The following is a 20,098-nucleotide window of genomic DNA, read 5'->3' on the forward strand; positions in this document are numbered from 1 at the left end:
TCACAAGGTCGAATGCCTTTCGAAAATCAAAAAATAGAACACCTGTCAAAATACCTTTGTCCATAGCCTCATACCAGGTGTTTGTGATATTGGTTAGCGCAGTCTGACATGAGTGTTTAGCTCTGAAGCCAGATTGGCTATCTGTAATAAAATTGTGGTCAGACAAAATGTTATAAAAATGGTCGTGAATATGTTTTTTCGAAACATTTTGATAAAACAGGAAGTACTGATAATGGCGTGTAGTTACAGAAAAGCTCTTTTTTACCCTTTTTGAATAGCATGCTTATTTTCGCATACTTCAAAACTTCCGGAAAACTGTTTGTGTCAATACTAAAATTCATAAGTTTCTTAATAGAGGTGATCTCTAAGTCTTAATATATACCAGCGGTTTCTAAATAGGTGTGATTTCTAAGTCTTAACATCGGTAGTCTCCTATTAGAGATGGCTGAATGAACTGGTTCGACTGTATCAATATTATATTTCAAATCAGCGTTTATTGATCATGGTAGTCTACAATGCATAAAATTCAACTCCAAAAAAAATTCCCCGCAATAAAATCGCTACAAGTATTTTTATTGGTTTAATAGATAGGAAATAAAAAATAAAATAAAAAAAAAACGTTTAGCTGATTGGCTGTTGTACTTAAACTTCCTTCACAAAATAATTAAAGTCATATTTCCTGTGGAATATCAGTGAGATGCAACAGTTTAGTTGAATTATTGATGACTCCCAATTTCATGCTTTATTGGCCAGACATGCCTATTCGACACCTTGACGTTACAAGCGACACGTTAAGAAGTCGCTTATATCGTAATGGGATTTTGAAACAGCCTATTATCTCAACATAGCATTCGGATATGTCATAGATGATTACGTTGTGAAAAGATACATTCGTGCTTTATATACCCCGGTGGTTGCAGCTATATACAGTTGTAAGTCTAAAGGGATATAAGCTTTGGCAATTTTTTTTTTTTTAATTATACTGACATGCTGCTAATTGATAAAACTGTTTTGTAGAGGTGAAAGAGAGTGCGGGGTTAATTGATCCTTCATTCGATGCAAAACAAATCATTTGATATCATATATCGAGATTGTCAACAAAGCAAGTTAAAATGGCTTCTTTTATTGATACACGGATATTTTAATGGATTTCCAGACGACAACGACTGCGTTTTCTAGAAAAGAAAACGAAAAACTCAAAGCAGTAAATAAGTGACTACTGTGTTTAATTTCACAGGTTATACCTAAACTGTGTCTGTGGAATACTTTACAGATAATACAAAGGCATTTCTGTGGAATACTTTATAGATAATACCTTAGTCGTTTCTGTGGATAACTTTAGAGGAAAATACAAAGTCTTGTCTTTGGAAAACTTTAAAGGAAAAAATGCGTCATTTCTGGGGAATACATTATAGGAAAATCAAAAGCGTTTCTATGGAATACTTTATTGAAAATACAAAAACAGATATGTTGGATACTTTATAAATAATAGAAAGACAGGTCTGTGGAATACTTTATAGATAATACATAGACAGGTTTGTTGAATACTTCATAGATAATACAAAGACAGGTCTGTGGAATACTTTATAGATAATACATAGACAGGTATGTGGAATACTTTATAGATAATACAAAGACAGGTCTGTGGAATACTTTATAAATAATAGAAAGACAGGTCTGTGGAATACTTTATAGAAAATACATAGACAGGTCTGTGGAATACTTTATAGATAATACAAAGACAGGTCTTAGGAATACTTTATAGATAATACAAAGACAGATTTGAGGAATACTTTATAGATAATACAAAGACAGGTATGTGGAGTACTTTATAGAAAATACATAGACAGGGCTGTGGAATACTTTATAGATAATACAAAGACAGGTCTGTGGAATACTTTATAGATAGTACATAGACAGGTCTGTGGAATACTTTATAGAAAATACATAGACAGGTCTGTGGAATACTTTAAAGAAAATACAAATTCAGGTCTGTGGAATACTTTATAGATAATACAAAGACAGGTATGTGGAGTACTTTATAGAAAATACACAGACAGGTATGTGGAATACTTTATAGAAAATACAAAGACAGGTCTGTGGAATACTTTTATAGATACTTCATAGACAGGTTTGTTGAATACTTTATAGAAAATACAAAGACAGTTCTTTGGAATACTTTACTGGAAGTACAACTTATTTTTTGTTGAATACCGTATTGGAAATACAAAATCATTTCTGTGGAAAACGTTACAAGAAATACAAAGGCATGTATGTGTAATACATGACAGGAAATACAAAGCCATTTCTGTGGAAAACTTTACAGGTAATACATTCTCGGAAACATAGAACAGGACTTACATATTTACAAGCCATCTCCAGTTTTACCTAACAATACATACCTAAGCCGTTTCTGGAATATTTACAATGTTCGGAATTTTAGCCACGATCATACGTCTATTTTCTTTGAGCAATGCAAACAAACTATTTGTGCAATATCCAGACCTCAGTGATGTGATTTACCTGACTGGGATTATTGACGATGCAAATGGAATCAGTCTGACAACATGTGCATTATACTGCGAGAGGTACAACTGTCTGTCGTTCTCCCATAGCATTGAAACCGGATTTTGCCGTTTGCATACGTTTAAATTTCCGCCATGCTTCCCAAGTCCTTGGATGATTAAAGTTCCGACCGTATACACGGCGTTCTATAGGGTCAAAGACGGAGGTAAGTCTTAAGTCAGAGAGGAAAGACATTATTGAACCTGTAACGTGCTTAGTTGTAGAGTGGCACGGTTCATTTTTTACACGCCTTACTCATTATTCAATTTGTAATTAGCCAGTACTCTTGTAAAGTTTTAAAATAATGAAATTAAGATATTTCACTCACATAGTTTAGACCCATTTGGATGACCATGTTTTAACCTCCTATCATGACCAAAGAGTCCAAGGAAGGCGAAACAGCTGTATGTTGCGGTATAAAAAAAAATCTCACATAATCGGCATGTTATCCAGTGAATTCGCCCATGTAATATTTTTTCATATGTCAGTAGTGAAATATACCCTGAAATCGATTGTGACGTCATAATATGGACAATGACGTGACGTCATAAATTTTGAATGGTGCAACAAAATGGCGATCTCCGTTTGATTAAGCCCTCTACATTTTGGCTTCAAACCCTGTCAAAATGTAAGTTTTCTGAGTTATGTGATAAAAAGTATCTTAAATTTGTCTTCATTTCATATGAGATTTTATGAAACGAGTTTTTATTTTTCGTGAGCTTTGGCGAGCCAAAATTTTAACTTCGAGACGAAACAAATCAAACTTCGATACGAAAACTCATTTATATATGTTGTCATAATATACCTTTACCGAAATTTAAAGGTGCAATTTCGTGTGTGTGTCGTACGTTCATTTTTTATAGCATTTATGAAATATTTACAATACATGTAAACTTTTTCAGCTTGTCTTTATTGATTAAAATGTACATATAATATGTCTATCAAATTAACCATATTTAAAGATGTCCCAATTCGCTAAAAGATAACAGGAATCCGTTAAAGATATTTGAATATGAAACTTTTAATTAAATTCAAAAGCTTACGACAAAAGCATAATTCGGATCAGTTAAAAGAAGTATGTGATTGGTGGTACATTCTGTAAATTACGGAAGTAGATGAAATTGATTTTTGCTTGATATCTCGTATTGCCTGCATGTGAATAATACGCTGTGAGTGTTTCCCATCGTTTAATATACATGTTATGACCTTAATATGGATTAATATGGCTCTAAAAACAGAACGTCATTATGATTAACAACGTCATATTAATGTGTTTTCTATTCTGATGCCATGCTATCTTATTTTTCGTATATAATATGATAACAATTATGAGGAAAAGGGTTCTGTAACTTAAACTGGTTATCAAAGAGACTGCTGTTCATGGTATAATATTTAAGTAACCATTAAGTAAGATTATTGGTAAAAAGTTGAGCACGAGGAAACTGAATGAAGTCATCTATGACAAATTCCTCTGTGTTTAATTTGAGTTATCACCGTATGAAATAATCAAATCAAAATAAATTGTATCTTACAGTCAGTATTTTTTTTTATCTTTTCAAAATAAATATTCAAATTCAATTGGATCATCATTAGGCTGGTCTGGTAGGTACACCTCTTGGAAAGGCCTGAAGTTTGACGGCCTCTTCTATTTCAGTATTGCACACTTTTGGGACTATAAATATCGGGTGAAATGTGAGCAGATGATGCCTTTGAAACCGGTCAGGTTGTTTTTTTATCGATCGAGACATGAATGCAGACGGCATAGAATATATAACAGCTTTTGTTTTTGATAGGTGTTCAGTACATGCATCCCGCAATGTTATTCTATCTGTAAGACACTCGTAGTTATAACAATGTTAAAATATGGGATGTTTGGATATTTTTTAACAAGTGTTGGTACGCCTCGACTAAGTCGAGTTGAACGATACGTGTGTGCACATAATAATGTCGACGGGAAAGTGAACTAACATAAATAATATAAGTTTCCGTTTGAATCTGCATAGTAGAATAGTAAAAGACAGGACACTTTGACTGCGGAAAATAATTATTGTATAGAATTCCACCTAGGGAAATAGTTCTTGTCTTTCAGGGACAAGAAACCGACTGAAACATTTGTGTCTGTTCAATAACTTCATAAGTGAAAGCGTAGACCGTGATAGATAGGTTTGTCAATCGTCCTTCGCTCCTTAGAGGAGATCATATATCACCTGCATTTAACAACACTTTGAATGCCAATTAAAATATCGAGCATCATTGATGAAGCGGGTAAATCGGATTTTGTCATGTTTTACTCGCTGTGACATGTATCATCAATTATAAATTCTTACATTTAATTAAAAAAAATATGTCAAGCGTTCGTGAATCATAATAACAGTCTTAAGTCATATAAACCATATGATTTGCATGGTTGGAACACATAGCGTACACATATTAGCTTGACATATTGAAATCAATAATCGTTTATCTCGGATCTCCGATACTTATCATATAGTGTTAAAAAGATAATAACGTTATGATTATGTTGGGTTCTTTTCTTTCCTGTACGTCAATAGAAGGTAAAAAATGGAAAAATCTTTATAAACTAGAAGGATTGAACTGATACTATTTTTTTCTAAATTGATATTTCAGAACATTCTTTCCTTTAATATGGGTGAAAATTCCGACTCTAAATTTTGATTATCAATATCTATATTATATTATCTTATATTCTAAATTTGCTGATGACAAGATATTTGATATTAAAATTATTAAGCAAAAACAAAATATACATAAATATAAATTAATAAGCAAAATTAAAAAGTTTGACGGGTATATGAATCTTTCTTACAATTTACTACTAAAATGAGTTTTATATCAGTGTTTGTCATTCTTTCTTTTGGATATGAAATTACAAAGATTTTGAGCGTTGGTATTGTAGAGTATTGATATCCGATATTCACCCTTTTTGTAGAACCAAACATATAAACTAGCGGAAAAAAGAAACTGTGCATGCGGAGAATTGTTATAGAACATGTATTACCAACTGTATCTACATGAAAATTCACATACATGACCGAGTATGACACATACACACTCTGTATGTGTCATTAACAGTTTATCCCGTGCAGTTTGCTCTCTATAGGCGTTGACCAGTTTGCATGTTTTTCTCGTCCAGTCATCCAATTCGACAATTAAAATGTATTTTTCAACTGTTGGGTCACTCTGTTGAGATCAGTGAACAGTAAAACCAGCATTATAACGTTTTAATTTGTGATTAATGCTATGCCGAGGGTCAATGAAAATGACCGCCTCCGGATTATTGGTATGCTTCAAGCTGTTATGGGCCAAGCCGTTGTCACTACACGTTTAATGTCCATCGAAACACAATCCGGGATTTGTAGAGACGACATCAACAGTTTGACAACGTCGGCGATCGACTCGGTTTGGGACGTCCACGTGTGACGTCACGTCAACAGGACAACCATATTCGGCTTGTCCATTTGAGAAATCGCTTCCAAATGGCAAGTTTGACTGCACGGACAATCCCTGGGTTGCTACCAATAAGCCCGAGAACTGTACGGAACCGATTGCGTGAACAAGCTATCCGTCCACGACGTCCTGCAATCCGCCCAGTTCTTCTGCCACGTCATCGTGTAACACGTCTGGACTGTTTCAGAAGGCATCTGCGATTTACTAGACGAGATTGGGCAGGCATTTTGTTTACGGACGAGTCGCGAGTCCACCTGGATAGTAGTGACGGCCGTTCCAGAGTGTATTGTCTCGTTGGAGAACGTTTTCGTGACGCGTGTATGGTACAATGACGTTCCTTCGGCGGAGGCAGCGTTAGGATTTGGGGCGACATCACAGCCAACGGGAGAACGCCTTTGGTGGTTGTTAACGGGAATTTGAACGCGCTACGTTATCGTGACGAGATCCTCCGGACCAACGTCGTTCCATTCGTGCAAGGGCAGCCACGTCACATTATGCTTCAGCAGGACAACGCCAGGCCACACACAGCTCGTGTCGCTATGGACTTTCTGGTCCAGCAGAACAATGACGTGTTGCCCTGGCCTGCTGTATCCCCCGATCTGTCGACCATTGAACACGTCTGAGAAAATGAAGCGCAGATTACGGGCATTACCTAATCAACCGGTGACGTTGGCTGATTTGGCTGCAGCGTTGGTACAGATCTGGAATGCCATTCCACACGCATTCTTAAACCGTCTGATAGGCTCCATGCGTCGACGTTGCCAGGCTTGCATTCAGGCAAACGGTGGACATACGTGGTACTAACTTTGTGAACTCAGTATTGACCCCTGCTGTGTTAACGTCACTCCTGAACGGAACTTATTGATTCCATAACGTGAAAAATGGAATGCAACTGTTCATAAATAACAAATAAAGTGTCCCTGAAAACCTTGTTGTTCTACGCCATACACATTTATTTTTATAACACATTTTAGGCATGTACTGTTTCTTTTTTTCCGCTAGTTCCAGAAAAAATATAAAAAATACACATTTTTAAGAAGGCATATTTTACTGACAAAACTTTGATATGTGTTTTTAGTATTTATAGCCGCATTAACGAGATTTATATGTATTTTTTTATTTCACAACAAACAGACAAACTGATATGCCCGTGTAAATTGGATCTAAACGACGGGACCTGGACAGTAAGTATTTTAGAGATTTTTTTTTTATTTCAAGACCATTAAAAAACAAAGAATATTTTCTACCAAATAGTCATCTACAAAGTATTGGAATGACGAATTAGGCGGTCGTCAAATATCAAGAATCATATCTAGGGACTATCAGTATCTGAAAAAAAGTTTATTTGGATAATTTGTTAAATCATTCACCCCTGAATTTTTATGATGAATTATTCGAACCATTCCATTGGAATAGATTAAATGTGTCTGCAGGGGTGAATGAGTTAACAAGGTACTTGTTATATTTTACTCCTCGTATATCAAGTTAATGCTTAATGATTCATGTAATTACATGCCTTACACTACATTTAATTGATAATACAATATCATTTGTAATTAAGCACCTCATCATATACTTCGTTGTTAGTAATATTTGTGGGGGACTGAATTTCGCTATATTCGCGGTGATCAAAGATAGCGCGAAATTAAATATATGGTTAAATGCACGCTTATTCCCCGGAGTATAGGGTTGTCACATGCTCTTGTGCATTTTATTATTTCGCGAGCATGGCGTCAATTGGCGTTTATTTGATGAGGCATAGATTTTCCTTGTGTATTAATATAACCTTGTGGTGTACTTTGTTTGTTTTCAATGAGTTGACTATCTTGCTTCTTAAATGTCAAGTTAATGCTTAATGTTAATGTTAATTATATTCCTTAATTAATAATACAATATCCATTGTAATTCCACACTTTATTCTATACTGTATAATAATACTAATAATAATGATAATTCGAGATTCTGATATACCGCTTTACATACAGCACAACCTAGTTCGGAGGTCGTCTCAAAGCGGTTCACAGATTATTATCCGTGGTTATAAGGCCTTTGCAACCAGCCAATATCTTTCTCAACTCCCTGGGCAGCATACAGCCGGTATAATCTGTAATATTTGCGGGGAATTTCATTTCGCTTTATTCGCAGCCATCAAAGATGGCGCGAAAAGGATACTTACCTGTTCACTGCATAGGGATGACGATAAACAGCAATTAAATCGTATTTTAGTTTATTTTGACAAAAGACTTGTAGAAATCCTGGCATTGTTGTGCAGAATGTAATCCCCGCGAAACAGGTCTGATTTGGACAACAGCAAAATATTAGCGCCGCAAAATTTAACAACTATGCAGTATATACAATTTCCTATATCAATGGCTTTCAATCTTTACACAGGTCATGCAGCAGCGTTTCAACGGCGTTGTGGACTTTAGGAAAGATTGGAAAGCTTACAAAGAGGGATTTGGAGACGTTCCGGATGGAGAATTTTGGCTAGGTATAATACCAATATTTCATAATACTTAAACGTTTTAAATGCCATATATATACGTAGATTCTAAGACGAATACCTTTTATAGTTATCTCTGATGAACTTAATATAGATACTATGTGACGCAGAACGAACAGTCAATTATATGAAAAGAACAAGATTGATAGGCCGCTCCAAAAAAGCCGTTGCAACACATTTCTCTCTTACACGCTCTCTCCTTTTGGCTGTGTCTCTTGTTCTTGTTGTTACGGGATTTTCGTCTTCCTTCACTGACGAAGTCTGTGTTCGGTCGAGGTAAGAGGGTAGGTTGCCGCTTAACAGGTCCTCTGTGATTCGAAATGTCCTAGCCCATCCAGGTCATGCTCTGAGGTAGGACGGCTCCTCAGATGCGGACAGGCTATCACAGCGCTGTGGTCCTCAGAACGACGTCCTTAGTGTAGGCCTCGCTGTCCTCCTATGTGTCAGTGTCGCCTTAGGTACTCGTCTTTATATGACCCTTCTGCTGTGAGGTCTTCAACTTATTCACCCCTAAAGTCACATGCTAATGAACAATATGATATAAATACAGTTAAAAAAGTTTCAGCTACGTTATCTTTAGCTTATTCCCCCCTTCTTTTGTGTTTTATTTTCTGCAGCTTGACATAGAGGTATCACATATAACTTATCTTTAGAGCAAGAAGGTTTACATTGATCAACCCTTAAGAATCATTAATGTCAGTTTTGCCTGTTGTCTGGTAAGTGCCATTTTCTCTGGTAGTTCAAAAAATGAACCTATATTACTTCATAAATAAAAGTTTATATTTAAATATATTTCCTTCACTATATTCGAATTTGAGGCAAAAAAAAAAATCTTTCCACGATTCCCAAACTATAGGCTTATTATATTTTGACACCCATGCTTTTTTCTGGGAGAAATAAATAGAGACAAAAAAAACCTGGTAAGATAACATAATACCTTCACAGCAACATTTGACTTTTTTCAATATTATATCATTTAATTTCGGCTATTCCTTGTATTGTTGATAAAATTAAGTTTCGCTATATTCGCGATCACCGATTCACGTATGCCAAGCAATGAAGACAAAATAACAATTACTTTGATAACACAAATACTTGTGAAATATATCTCAATCAACCAAATACTTTAACGCGTTATGTTAACCTGGCTATGTTGCGCGAACTTTAATCCACGCGAACTAGTTCTGATCGATCGCGCCAACCGCGAAATATTATCCCCACGAACATACAACTATACACAGTAAATTGTTGGTTAAAGCAGCTTACCGATAAAAGTACAGCACATTGTTGCGCTCTTTTGGTTTTATCAAAATTAGAGAATAAAACATATATTTTGAACAATGACACGAAACAAATCATTTATAAAAGAGCTGCACTGATGCCTGAGTTTCGTATGTTATATATTTAATTTGCGTTTGCCAACATTATAATAAGATGGTGTAGACGAATAAATGTAGCACAATTAGGACAAGGTACATCCGTTGGCAAGGTACTATAATCGGTTAGAGCGACAGAATGACAATAGACATAGTCTAGCTATACTGATTTATTTTTAAACATATAACACTTAAAAGTTTATTATATCGTGATTATTTTACATTCAAGTTTTAGTAACAGTTCGGCAAGTGTGGTATTCTATTTTCATAGAAAATTTGTCATAGATAGGTTATGCCGGTAAAATAGTTTCCCGTGCATCGTCACAGTTTTGGCAGTGGTACAAAGATCATCAGTTATATTTAAACATGCAAACGTTTAATATGATCACTTTCTGCATTCTTAACTATCTAAGAGCTGTCGGTCTGTTCAAAAAGATATAACTAAATCATAGACACTTTTACAATGTATTCAAGTAACCTTTTGTCTTTTACCTTTTCGTTCGTTTGATGGTTTTCCTTAAACGTGTTTTGTCTACTTTTATTGGCCCTTATCGCCTCTTATGTGTTGATGGGCCGTTAAGAATATAATAATAATAATCTTCACCAGGATTGGAGACAGTGTATCAGATGACCAGAAGTAGCAAATATGTCTTAGTGGTTGAACTCGAGGACAAGGACGGAGTGCGAGGATGTGCCAGTTTTGATGAATTCTCGATCGGACCTGAAGGAGAAGGATATCGCCTCGATGCTTGGAAGTACCAGGGTACTGCAGGTATGTAGCATTTTAATGTTAATTAACTCATATTGGTTGATTATAATAATAATAATAATAATAATATACAGCATTTGATATAGCGCACTATCTATCTAACATAAGCCACTATAAAGCGCTTTACAGTACATAGATATACAAATGCAATTAGCATATATATTAATCAATACAAATTTTGAGGAATTCACAGGAGCTGCCTTATCAGGCTCTAACTACTAGTCCTATGCCACCTGACTAATATCTCCCTATGTGTGTACGCCTGCGTGTGAGCTGGAGATGTAATCTACTGATTTTTTTATACTGAACAATCTAATTATTGATATTTACCCTTAAGAGCATATATACTGTAAAAAAGGAGATTTTCGTGGTGTTGAAACGTTCGCATTTTCCCCAATGAGTCAATTGGCGAGAAAACAAACACAAAATATATTTATAGATTACATGTTTGGTAGATATATCGGATGAACATATCTTTCTGAATCGTTGTCAAAGTTTCCACTTTTACAGTAGTCTATATATAGTTGTTTATCATGATGGAACATTAAACTCTGGAATCAAAATATTTGAAAAGCAATTTTAACTCTAGCAAAAGCATCATACGTTAATTAGTTTGCTAATATTTTCTTATCCTCGGTTTACATTTAATCACAATGAACGCGCAAATGTGGAGTATGTCTTAGATTGATATGTACACCCTTGCCTCCATCTATACAGAGACATTTTTAACATTTCAGGTAACAGCTTGGGCTATCATACGGGTAACAGGTTCTCGACATTGGATCAAGACAATGATCAAAGGCCTTCATCGATCAAAAACTGTGCGGATGAATACGGTGGAGGTGGTAATTGGTACAAATCGTGTGTGGTTCAGAACCTGAATGGTTTGTATCTACAACTACCTGGCCGCGCGGATACGATGGTCTGGAAAACATTTCGTAATTTCACCGGTCTGAAGAAAAGCAAAATGCTTTTGAAAAAATATTCAGAAGTTTATGATTAAAATGACATGCATTTCCTGGCAAATATCTGTGAATTTTATTTACAGAATAGCACGCAAGTGCGCGTAACCGCTGGAATTTGGAGAACGAGTAAAGCTAAGAAGACAAGAAGTGTGTTATTTACACAAAACTAGCCCGAGTTTCCTCTGGCTCTGACACCAGAGTTAGACATTTTGACAGATAGATGGTTGAGCTATCAATTCACTGACCATAGTAGTTATATCATGTTAGTGACACATTCCAGGGGTAACGCTTTCTTGCGTTTTCTGCAAACCTTATACAAAATGTATATATTTAGTTACAATGTACACAAAACAAAAATTGTGTTCATTTTCAATTTTCATCATATTTTTATTTACAAAAGAAGTCAACAGGATTGGACATCAGGCATTGTCTATTTAAGTCTTTTTTCATTACAGCTACATCCGGTGGTGAACACATTATCTACATATTAACGAGATACACAAAGGGGAAGTAACTCCTCCAAAGCATATTGTATAATTGTTATGAGTAAAGATAGTGACCTTTCTAGTTAAGGACGTGTAATAAGTTTGCAAACAAGATTTATTTGACTAAGCTATATATATAGCTACACTTTTTTAATATATTATGGAAATATCAAAACATATGTATTTGGTAGATTAAGCTTTATATCCCAAAAAGATACAGGCCATTCAAAATCCATATGTCATACATTGGCCATCCACTAATGCAGTTCGAAAGCCAATTCCCGCAAATAGATATTTAGTTTAATGGTAGGGTCACACAAACTCTTGAACATATTATGACTAGTTGTACATTTTCAAAAGCAGGAGTTAACGAAAAAATAAACAAACAAAAAATAATTCTTAGAATATATTTATCATGTGTACTTCAATCAAAACAATTGTATGACATCACGTCAACAATGAAAAGACGTGACATGACAAATGTTGTGAGTTGAGGCAGGGACCTTCTTGAGGTTCGCATAACCCCCACGTAGGCTTTTAAGAAAACTCCCCTACTGGTGACATAAGTGTGGGGGAAATTACTCATTATGTGAGAGATCTTTATCCTACACATAACACAGGAAAGCGAGTAAACTACATCACACATCAACAGATATAAGAGAAAGCGTTAACCTATCAAATCTACTTCTAACTACCTATTATTTCCTAGCGCTCTGCTTGGCAAAACCTCGCTTCTGGCTTTAATGTTGAACGTTCGCCCAGGTGAGGAAGGCAATGGAAATGGGATCTGTTCCGAGGTCGGGACATACCTTAAAAATGGTAGTAGTTATTCCCTGCTTACATTGTCAGTATAATGTGACCGGGCGGAATGCTGTGCTGGGTGCCTTCGGCATGGTATTTTCCTTGAGATAGCACTATAAAGTCGGCAACAGATCCGCGCTGGAGGCAAGTGCTAGGTCACCAACATACCCTGTCTCCAGCATACATACACACATGCAAGCATACACAACACACATGCAGACACGTCCTTAAATGACCATAGATTAGGACGTTAAACAAAATAAAATTCAACTCAACTCATATCGATGAAAAAGATTCTGGCACGCATTGGTATGGCGGAAAGTCTGTCCTTTCAATAAAATTACGAGAAAAATCTCAAGCAAGCATCATCCCCTTACTCAACTACAATTACATCCTCAAGTTAGTTACTCACCAACAGACACTCTCGGCTATCTTCGTCCCTGGTATCCCATCTAACCCATTGTATAGATTGTCACTCATCCTCATCGAAACCCAACATAGTTTGTTTTTCTTGAAAACTATGTTCTTATGAGGAACTTAACGTTAAAAGAACTACTTACCATTAACTTTTATAGTCAATATTGAATTTCATAAATACATTGCTCAGGAAGCACCATTTAAATTCCGAGTCAGTGTAGTTGTTTTCATTTATTCCAAGTGTTATATATTATATTGGGAGGGTTTCGGCCACGTTGTGGAATAGCTTACCATCTGCTATAAGAAAGTCAACTACCCTGGCCAAATTCAGTAAGAACATCAAAACTCACCTCTTCACGTCTGCATTTTAGACACTTTGCACAGACGTCATGTACCCTTTATTGATTATCTTCTTGCTTAATGTATGATGGTGACTGTAAGCCATTTTTGTTTTACAGCTATAACTAATACTATTATCTATATGTTGTAAAGCGCTTTAGAGTACTTTTACAAATTATATAGGGCGCTATATTAATGTTGTATATTATTATTATTATTATTATCATATATAAATAGTATCTATGTAAGCTATAACTGTTTATGTTTATGTAAGTGTGCATTCTCGAAAATGATAATAAAAAAGTTAGAAGCTCTTTATCGTTTATTGTCTTGTTAAGCTGTTCTTTGGGATTAGCAGTTTCTACATATAGGGACTTAACGGCGTTTTTAAAATTTTCATGCCGGTATGAACGTAAATCGGTTAGAACCATATTGCATGAAGCCCGCCAGTGTTTCATGTTTAATATGGATGTAACCGATTTGCGTTCATACCGGCATGAAAATTAAAAAACACCGTTCAATCCATATATTTACATTTTTACTATAGAACAATTGCTTAATTGTATTTATTTGGTCTCAAACAGTTTATTCATTTACTGCGTTTTGTATATGCGTCGTCCTTTAAACGACGTTGGCGGAACATCCCTATTAAACTAAAATTGGCGCCAATAATTAACCGTAGTCATTTGAGCGTTTGACGAAGGGATAGTCTCCATGTAATTTAAAACGAAGCGACAAGACTCTCATTGAACAAGGTTAATATATGACTTCATAAGTAAACCACGTGTTATGTCACGAGTGTTTATGCTTTCATATTCAAATGAAATGCATTTTTGCTGGTAATGTTCATATATATAGGATCTTAAATGAGTTTTCATTTCATATGAGATTTTATGAAGCGAGCCTTGGCGAGCAAAAATTAAAAATTCGAGACGAGTGTCCCGCTAACATCCGGGGCAACAAGCGTGATTTATTTAAGTTAAAATAATTTATTTCATAATTGTTGTAAAATAAATAAAGTTTATATATCCTTGAATTTTCTCATTTCGAATCACTGCTATCTATATAGTTGGTTCCAGAGACCAAAATCTTTTCAGTTGCAAGACTGAAGGACAAACACCTCGATACTCTAGAGATCACGCTCACGTACGTTCTCTGCACCCCAGGAATATGTCGTAGCAAAATTGAAGGCATGCGGCTAGCTATTTGATCGGTATCAGGTAAAAGAACTGACAAATTGGTAGGCTGACACATGTCCTTAAAACATTATAGAGGAGCGATATCGGACTTCAAAGAAAGTCAAGTTTACCGTTATGCGACCGCGATATTGTTTTGATGTACATGAAAAGGATCAAACTAGTCTTTTTGTCTCATCCACAAGGTGGCGCGTTCCAAGCTTTCAATGTCGCTATGACATTTCCCAATAGTGTAGAGAGCGTAAGTGAGAGTTACCCCTGGAGTATCGAGGATGAATGGACAGTGGTACCTGTTTTTAACAGTTAGCATGCACCAAAGAATTTTCTCTGATATCAAAGGCGGTCAAATTTTACCTTTCTGGGATCAGGGGTATGCAGAATTCCGTAACAGGTTCAAGTGATTACGACTTATTTTTTTAACTAGATACACTGCAATCCATTATCTAGAACCATATTTTAACAGAAACGGTATGCAGTCCGTGTGTTTCATTGGAATTATCCAGCAAGGAAGCTAGCTTTAACGTTTTCCTGAACAGTTTCCAACCCAGGAACCACCTGTTTTTAATGGGAAGTAATGTTACTTATATTCAAATGACTGAAACAACATATTCAGCTTCAGTGATAAACGACGTTACTGCAGCATGAATAGTATTCCAAAAGCGCAGCGTAGAAATGAACCTGTACAGGAAAGTATAAATGTGTTATACTAAAATAACGAAGCCTTATTTCTTATGGAATATCTAGCATGACACTTAACCAACACGGAGTACGTGTTGACATCATCATTAGTATGACGTCATAATTGTAACGTATAGGGTACCACCGACCGGCCAGGGAAGAAGGCAGTTCAATAAGTTGAACAAGCATACACGATACAAACACTTATTTATATCATATGCTGAATTTTATTCAGCAGATTTTAATTTCTATGTTAATATGGCACTATTAAAGTCTAGATGCGTGATGAGAGACGTCAAAAAGGTAATTAATAAACACTAGAAACAGGAGGGGGATAAAATAGAACCTTGTGAACTTCTGCTTTTAATTTATATATCAATTCGAGAAAGAGAGTTTAAAACAAGTACTTACTGTTGCATATCGTTAGACGGTGAACAAGGGAAAAATCAATAGGGGCATTGTCATACAAACCTTGAATAAACCATCGTGCAGTTTCAATATACTATATCAAAGGGGTTTAATATCATAAGCTGTTAGCCTAGGTAATTTCGATACATGATGACAATCTGTTTCTATATCATCAATTATTTATGTGTGTATCATATTTTCTTATCTAGAAATGTTAATAATAATTAAAGGGCCTTATAAACCGCTTTATCACAATCTAGGTCGTCTCAAAGCAGTTCACACATTAGTATCCGTGGTTATAGGACCATTGCAACCAGCCAATATATTTCTCAACTCCCTGGGGAGCATACAGCCGGTGCTGCAATTTAGGTACACCCAACTAGAATTCAAAAATTCAAGCACTGCCCAACCACGTACTCATTTACAACTGAGTAGACTGGAACAGGCGGAGTAAAGTATCTTGTTCAAAGATACAAAACAATGCCGTGCCGTTACTCCAACCCGCAAACCTTTGGTCACGAGCCTTATTTCTAAGGGGATATCTAGCAAATTTGGTTAACTGTGTCTTTGCCTAGAAGGACGAAACAGCTGTATGATGCAGTGTTATTCATTTTTCACGAACTGTATTTTTTACTAAATTTTAAAGGTACAATGACCTGGGTGTATTACGTTCATCCTGTAATCTCGTTACGGAAACCTAGAGTGATACGCTTCTTCTTTTTTGTAAAGTTTTCCCTTCTTTCCTTCCAGTCTGACAGTCTTTCGAAAACAGATTTGTGATACAGAGAGTAACTACTAGCGTATGAAGATAGACCGGTGACAATACTAACAGCTTCCATGTTAAACATTTGTGTAACGTTTTCTTTTCGATAACTGAATATTTAAAAAAAAGTCTGAATGAATTTGTTGTCCATTTTCAACATCCTATCTCTGGTTAGAATTTGATTGAGGCTCGTTATAATATGTCATTTCTTCATAGCAGACGTGGATGCTTCTAATAAATATATTTCCATCCATTTACCTTCGGCGTGGATAATGTCTCTTTTTGTTGCTATTATTTAATATTTCGACTTTAAATAGTAATTCAAAATCTTCATCTTAGTCTTTTGCGCAAGAGACAGATAAATCGTTTGTCTTATCATAAGCTATTAAACCAGCGAAAGGATTTTCGTCCATATAAAGAATCAATATCTAGGTTTAGTGTAGTTTTAAAAATGGATAATATTTCACACACTATGGCACTGCCAATATACAACCCTTAATCTCTACCCAGAAGTGTCGACCCTTGCACTAGCAAGTGTAAGAAACGATAACTCTGGGTAGAGATTGATATATCAAATATATATTACAGACTGCAAAATACAAAGAGCAGGTGTTGACGTCATCATTAGTATGACGTCATAATTGTAATGTTAGATAACACTGACCGGTCATGGAAGACGGCTGTTCCATTAATTGATCCAGCATACATCATACAAACACTAATTTAAGCTATAAGCGGAATAAAATTCCGCATGCAAAAATTGATATTTCTATTGTATTTAAATACTCCGAAACTGGTAATATATAAGCATTGAACTGTGCAAGTATAGCACCATTATCGCCTATATCAATGGACGCAATTTTGCAGAAAAACAAGGCATACTGCGCTTATGTGAAATATAGGGATTGCCTGTAAAGCTGTGTCATTCATGTAGATGTAAATGCCATATCAACACAGATCAATAAGTATTGTCAAACAAAAATCTAGAGGGGGTGATGAAGTACGTCAGTCACGTTATTAATAAACATTAGAAATAAGAGGGGCATAAAATAGAACCTTGGTGTAGTCCTTCTTCTATTATACATTAGTTCGAAAAAGAGAGTTTAAAACAAGCACTTATCGACACAGTTCAATGATTAAGTATTGCCAACCAAAAGTCTAGATGCGTGATGAGAGACGTCAGAAAGGTAATTAATAAACACTAGAACCAGGAGGGACATACGATAAAACCTTGTGAATTTCTGCTTTCATTTTATATATCAGTTCGAGAAAGAGAGTTTAAAACAAGTACTTACTGCTGCAAATCGTTAGACGGTGAACAAGGGAAAAATGTATAAGGGCATTGTCATAAAAACCTTGAATACGCCATCGTGCAATCAAAGGGGTTTAAAATTATTCGCTATTAATAAGCCTAGGTAATTTCGATACAAGATGACAAATTGCTTCTATATCATCAATTATTTATGTGTATCATATTTTCTTATCTGGAAATGTTAATAATAATTTTAGGTTCTTATTTACCGCTTGATCACAATCTAGGTCGTCTCAAAGCAGTTCACACATTATTATCCGTGGTTATAGGACCTTTAATTCCAACCCGCCAATATATTTCTCAACTCCCTAGGGAGCATACAGCCGGTGCTGCAATTTAGGTGCTCATAGCTAGCATTTTTAAAACAAATCCAGCACTGCCCAACCACGTACTCATTTATAACTGAGTAGACTGGAACAAGCGGAGCAAAGTATCCTGTTCAAGGATACATCACAGTACCAGTGCGGGATTCGAACTCATTCGCGAGCCCGGCGTCCTACCACTAGACTATCGTATCGGCGGGTTCGTCATAATGCGGAAAACTGGAAATGTGTCTAGCCATACACGGTATCCTCAGTACACCGGATATAGGTAGTATCTCTTATTCAGAGAAGAACGCACAGCACAGCCGTTGTGAAAAATGTCCCAAATTACACCTAACTACTAGCCCGAGTTTCTTCTAGCCCTGACACCAGACTTAGACATTTTGATAGATATCAACACGTCTATATTTTAAGATATTAAGGCTGCATAGTTCTACTTCATTTTATGTTTGCACAGTTTAAATTTTAAGGAGAGGGGTTTTGTGGGCTTTGCCTGTTGCCCAATCCCTTTTCTATGTAAGACCTATATACTAAAATATTTTGAAATGAAATGTATATTTCACTTTATATTGTAAGATATGGACAAAAGATAATGCATCTGCTGGCTATTACACATATTAAACCTGAACCACCGCCTGAGTGACTGTAGGGAACTTTATTGATTTCCTATTTTGAAAACAGGTAATTATGAAACCCCTTGATAGTCTAGGAGCTTCAGCGTATATCGATAAAACTTAGTCATTATATCAGCATATTATGCAAACTTATACATATACTTATATAAATATGTAGTTTTTTCCTGATTCATGACCTTAATCTTTTATTCAGATTAAATTAAATTGGTCCCAATTCCGTTTGGGGCCTCGAAGTCCTCGTAAAGGACCTGCTTATTAGAAAGAAAGAAAGAAAGAAGTCATATGAACATTAGTTCTTCTTGATGGTGGTGTATATTTAAATTGGTCCTTAAGCTTTGACTTTGGCCAGCTCCTATCACAGAAGGAAGCAAATTCTGCAAATACAAGGGTGCAGCAACATGATATATTTTGTACAAAGGTATCATTCTATGCTTGTATCGCCTATGTGACAATGTTTCCCATCCCGTTTCAGTTATAATTGAGTTGGATGATGCAGATTGTGTTGCTCTAGTCACAAGTCTGCCTGCCTCAATATGAAGTTTTTCAAGTTCTTGACAATCTTGTTGAGTACAATTAGCCCAAATTATGTTTGCATATTCCAAGATGAAAAATACATAATTTCTAAAGAATTTCTATCCATCTTAAATCTTAAACCTCTAAGATTGCCTAGCCTTTTCCATGCTTTGGCAAGGATATTAGTGATGCAGTGGCGGATCCAGATGGGATTTTGGGGCTTTAGGACCCCCCACCATGAGAATTTTCTTTAAAAATCATGTTTTTCACCATTTTCCCCATTTTTTTCCCACATGGAAACCCCCCAACCTTGAAATTTGGAAAAAAAAACTTGATAGGTCTCTGGATCCACCACTGTGATGTGAACATGCCAATAACAGTTCTCATCTATAGTTACACCCAGATGTGTACAGTTGTATATGTTGTTTGGTTTGGAAATCGTCAACTTTCGGTAGAAAACAACATAAGTATCTTCAGACATGTGCATCATAACATCAAATCCAGCAATAGGTTTTGATAGTAATAATTAATTTTCTATTTTTATTTAAGTTGTTATATGTGTTTATGAAATTGTATTTCATT

General features: G+C 35.6%; 1 protein-coding gene across 1 annotated transcript; it reads left to right on the forward strand.

Moving 5' to 3' along the window:
* The first annotated feature begins 8,501 nt into the window (after positions 1–8,501).
* LOC110450935 (fibrinogen-like protein A) lies at positions 8,502–11,920 on the forward strand. The gene is made up of 3 exons (XM_021498750.1): positions 8,502–8,524; positions 10,520–10,684; positions 11,419–11,920. Exons 2-3 carry the CDS (start codon positions 10,540–10,542, stop codon positions 11,682–11,684), a joined length of 411 nt encoding a protein of 136 aa, XP_021354425.1. The 5' UTR covers positions 8,502–8,524; positions 10,520–10,539; the 3' UTR covers positions 11,685–11,920.
* Positions 11,921–20,098: the final 8,178 nt, after the last annotated feature.

This window comes from Mizuhopecten yessoensis, unplaced genomic scaffold (assembly GCF_002113885.1).
Source record: "Mizuhopecten yessoensis strain PY_sf001 unplaced genomic scaffold, ASM211388v2 scaffold5547, whole genome shotgun sequence".
Classification (NCBI taxonomy): Eukaryota; Metazoa; Mollusca; class Bivalvia; order Pectinida; family Pectinidae; genus Mizuhopecten; species Mizuhopecten yessoensis.

Coding starts and splice junctions, on each gene's coding strand:
- LOC110450935 (XM_021498750.1), top strand. CDS start 10,540: ATGACCAGAAGTAGCAAATATGTCTTAGTGGTTGAACTCGAGGACAAG. Junction 10,685..11,418: donor GAAGTACCAGGGTACTGCAG/GTATGTAGCATT, acceptor TTAACATTTCAG/GTAACAGCTTGGGCTATCAT.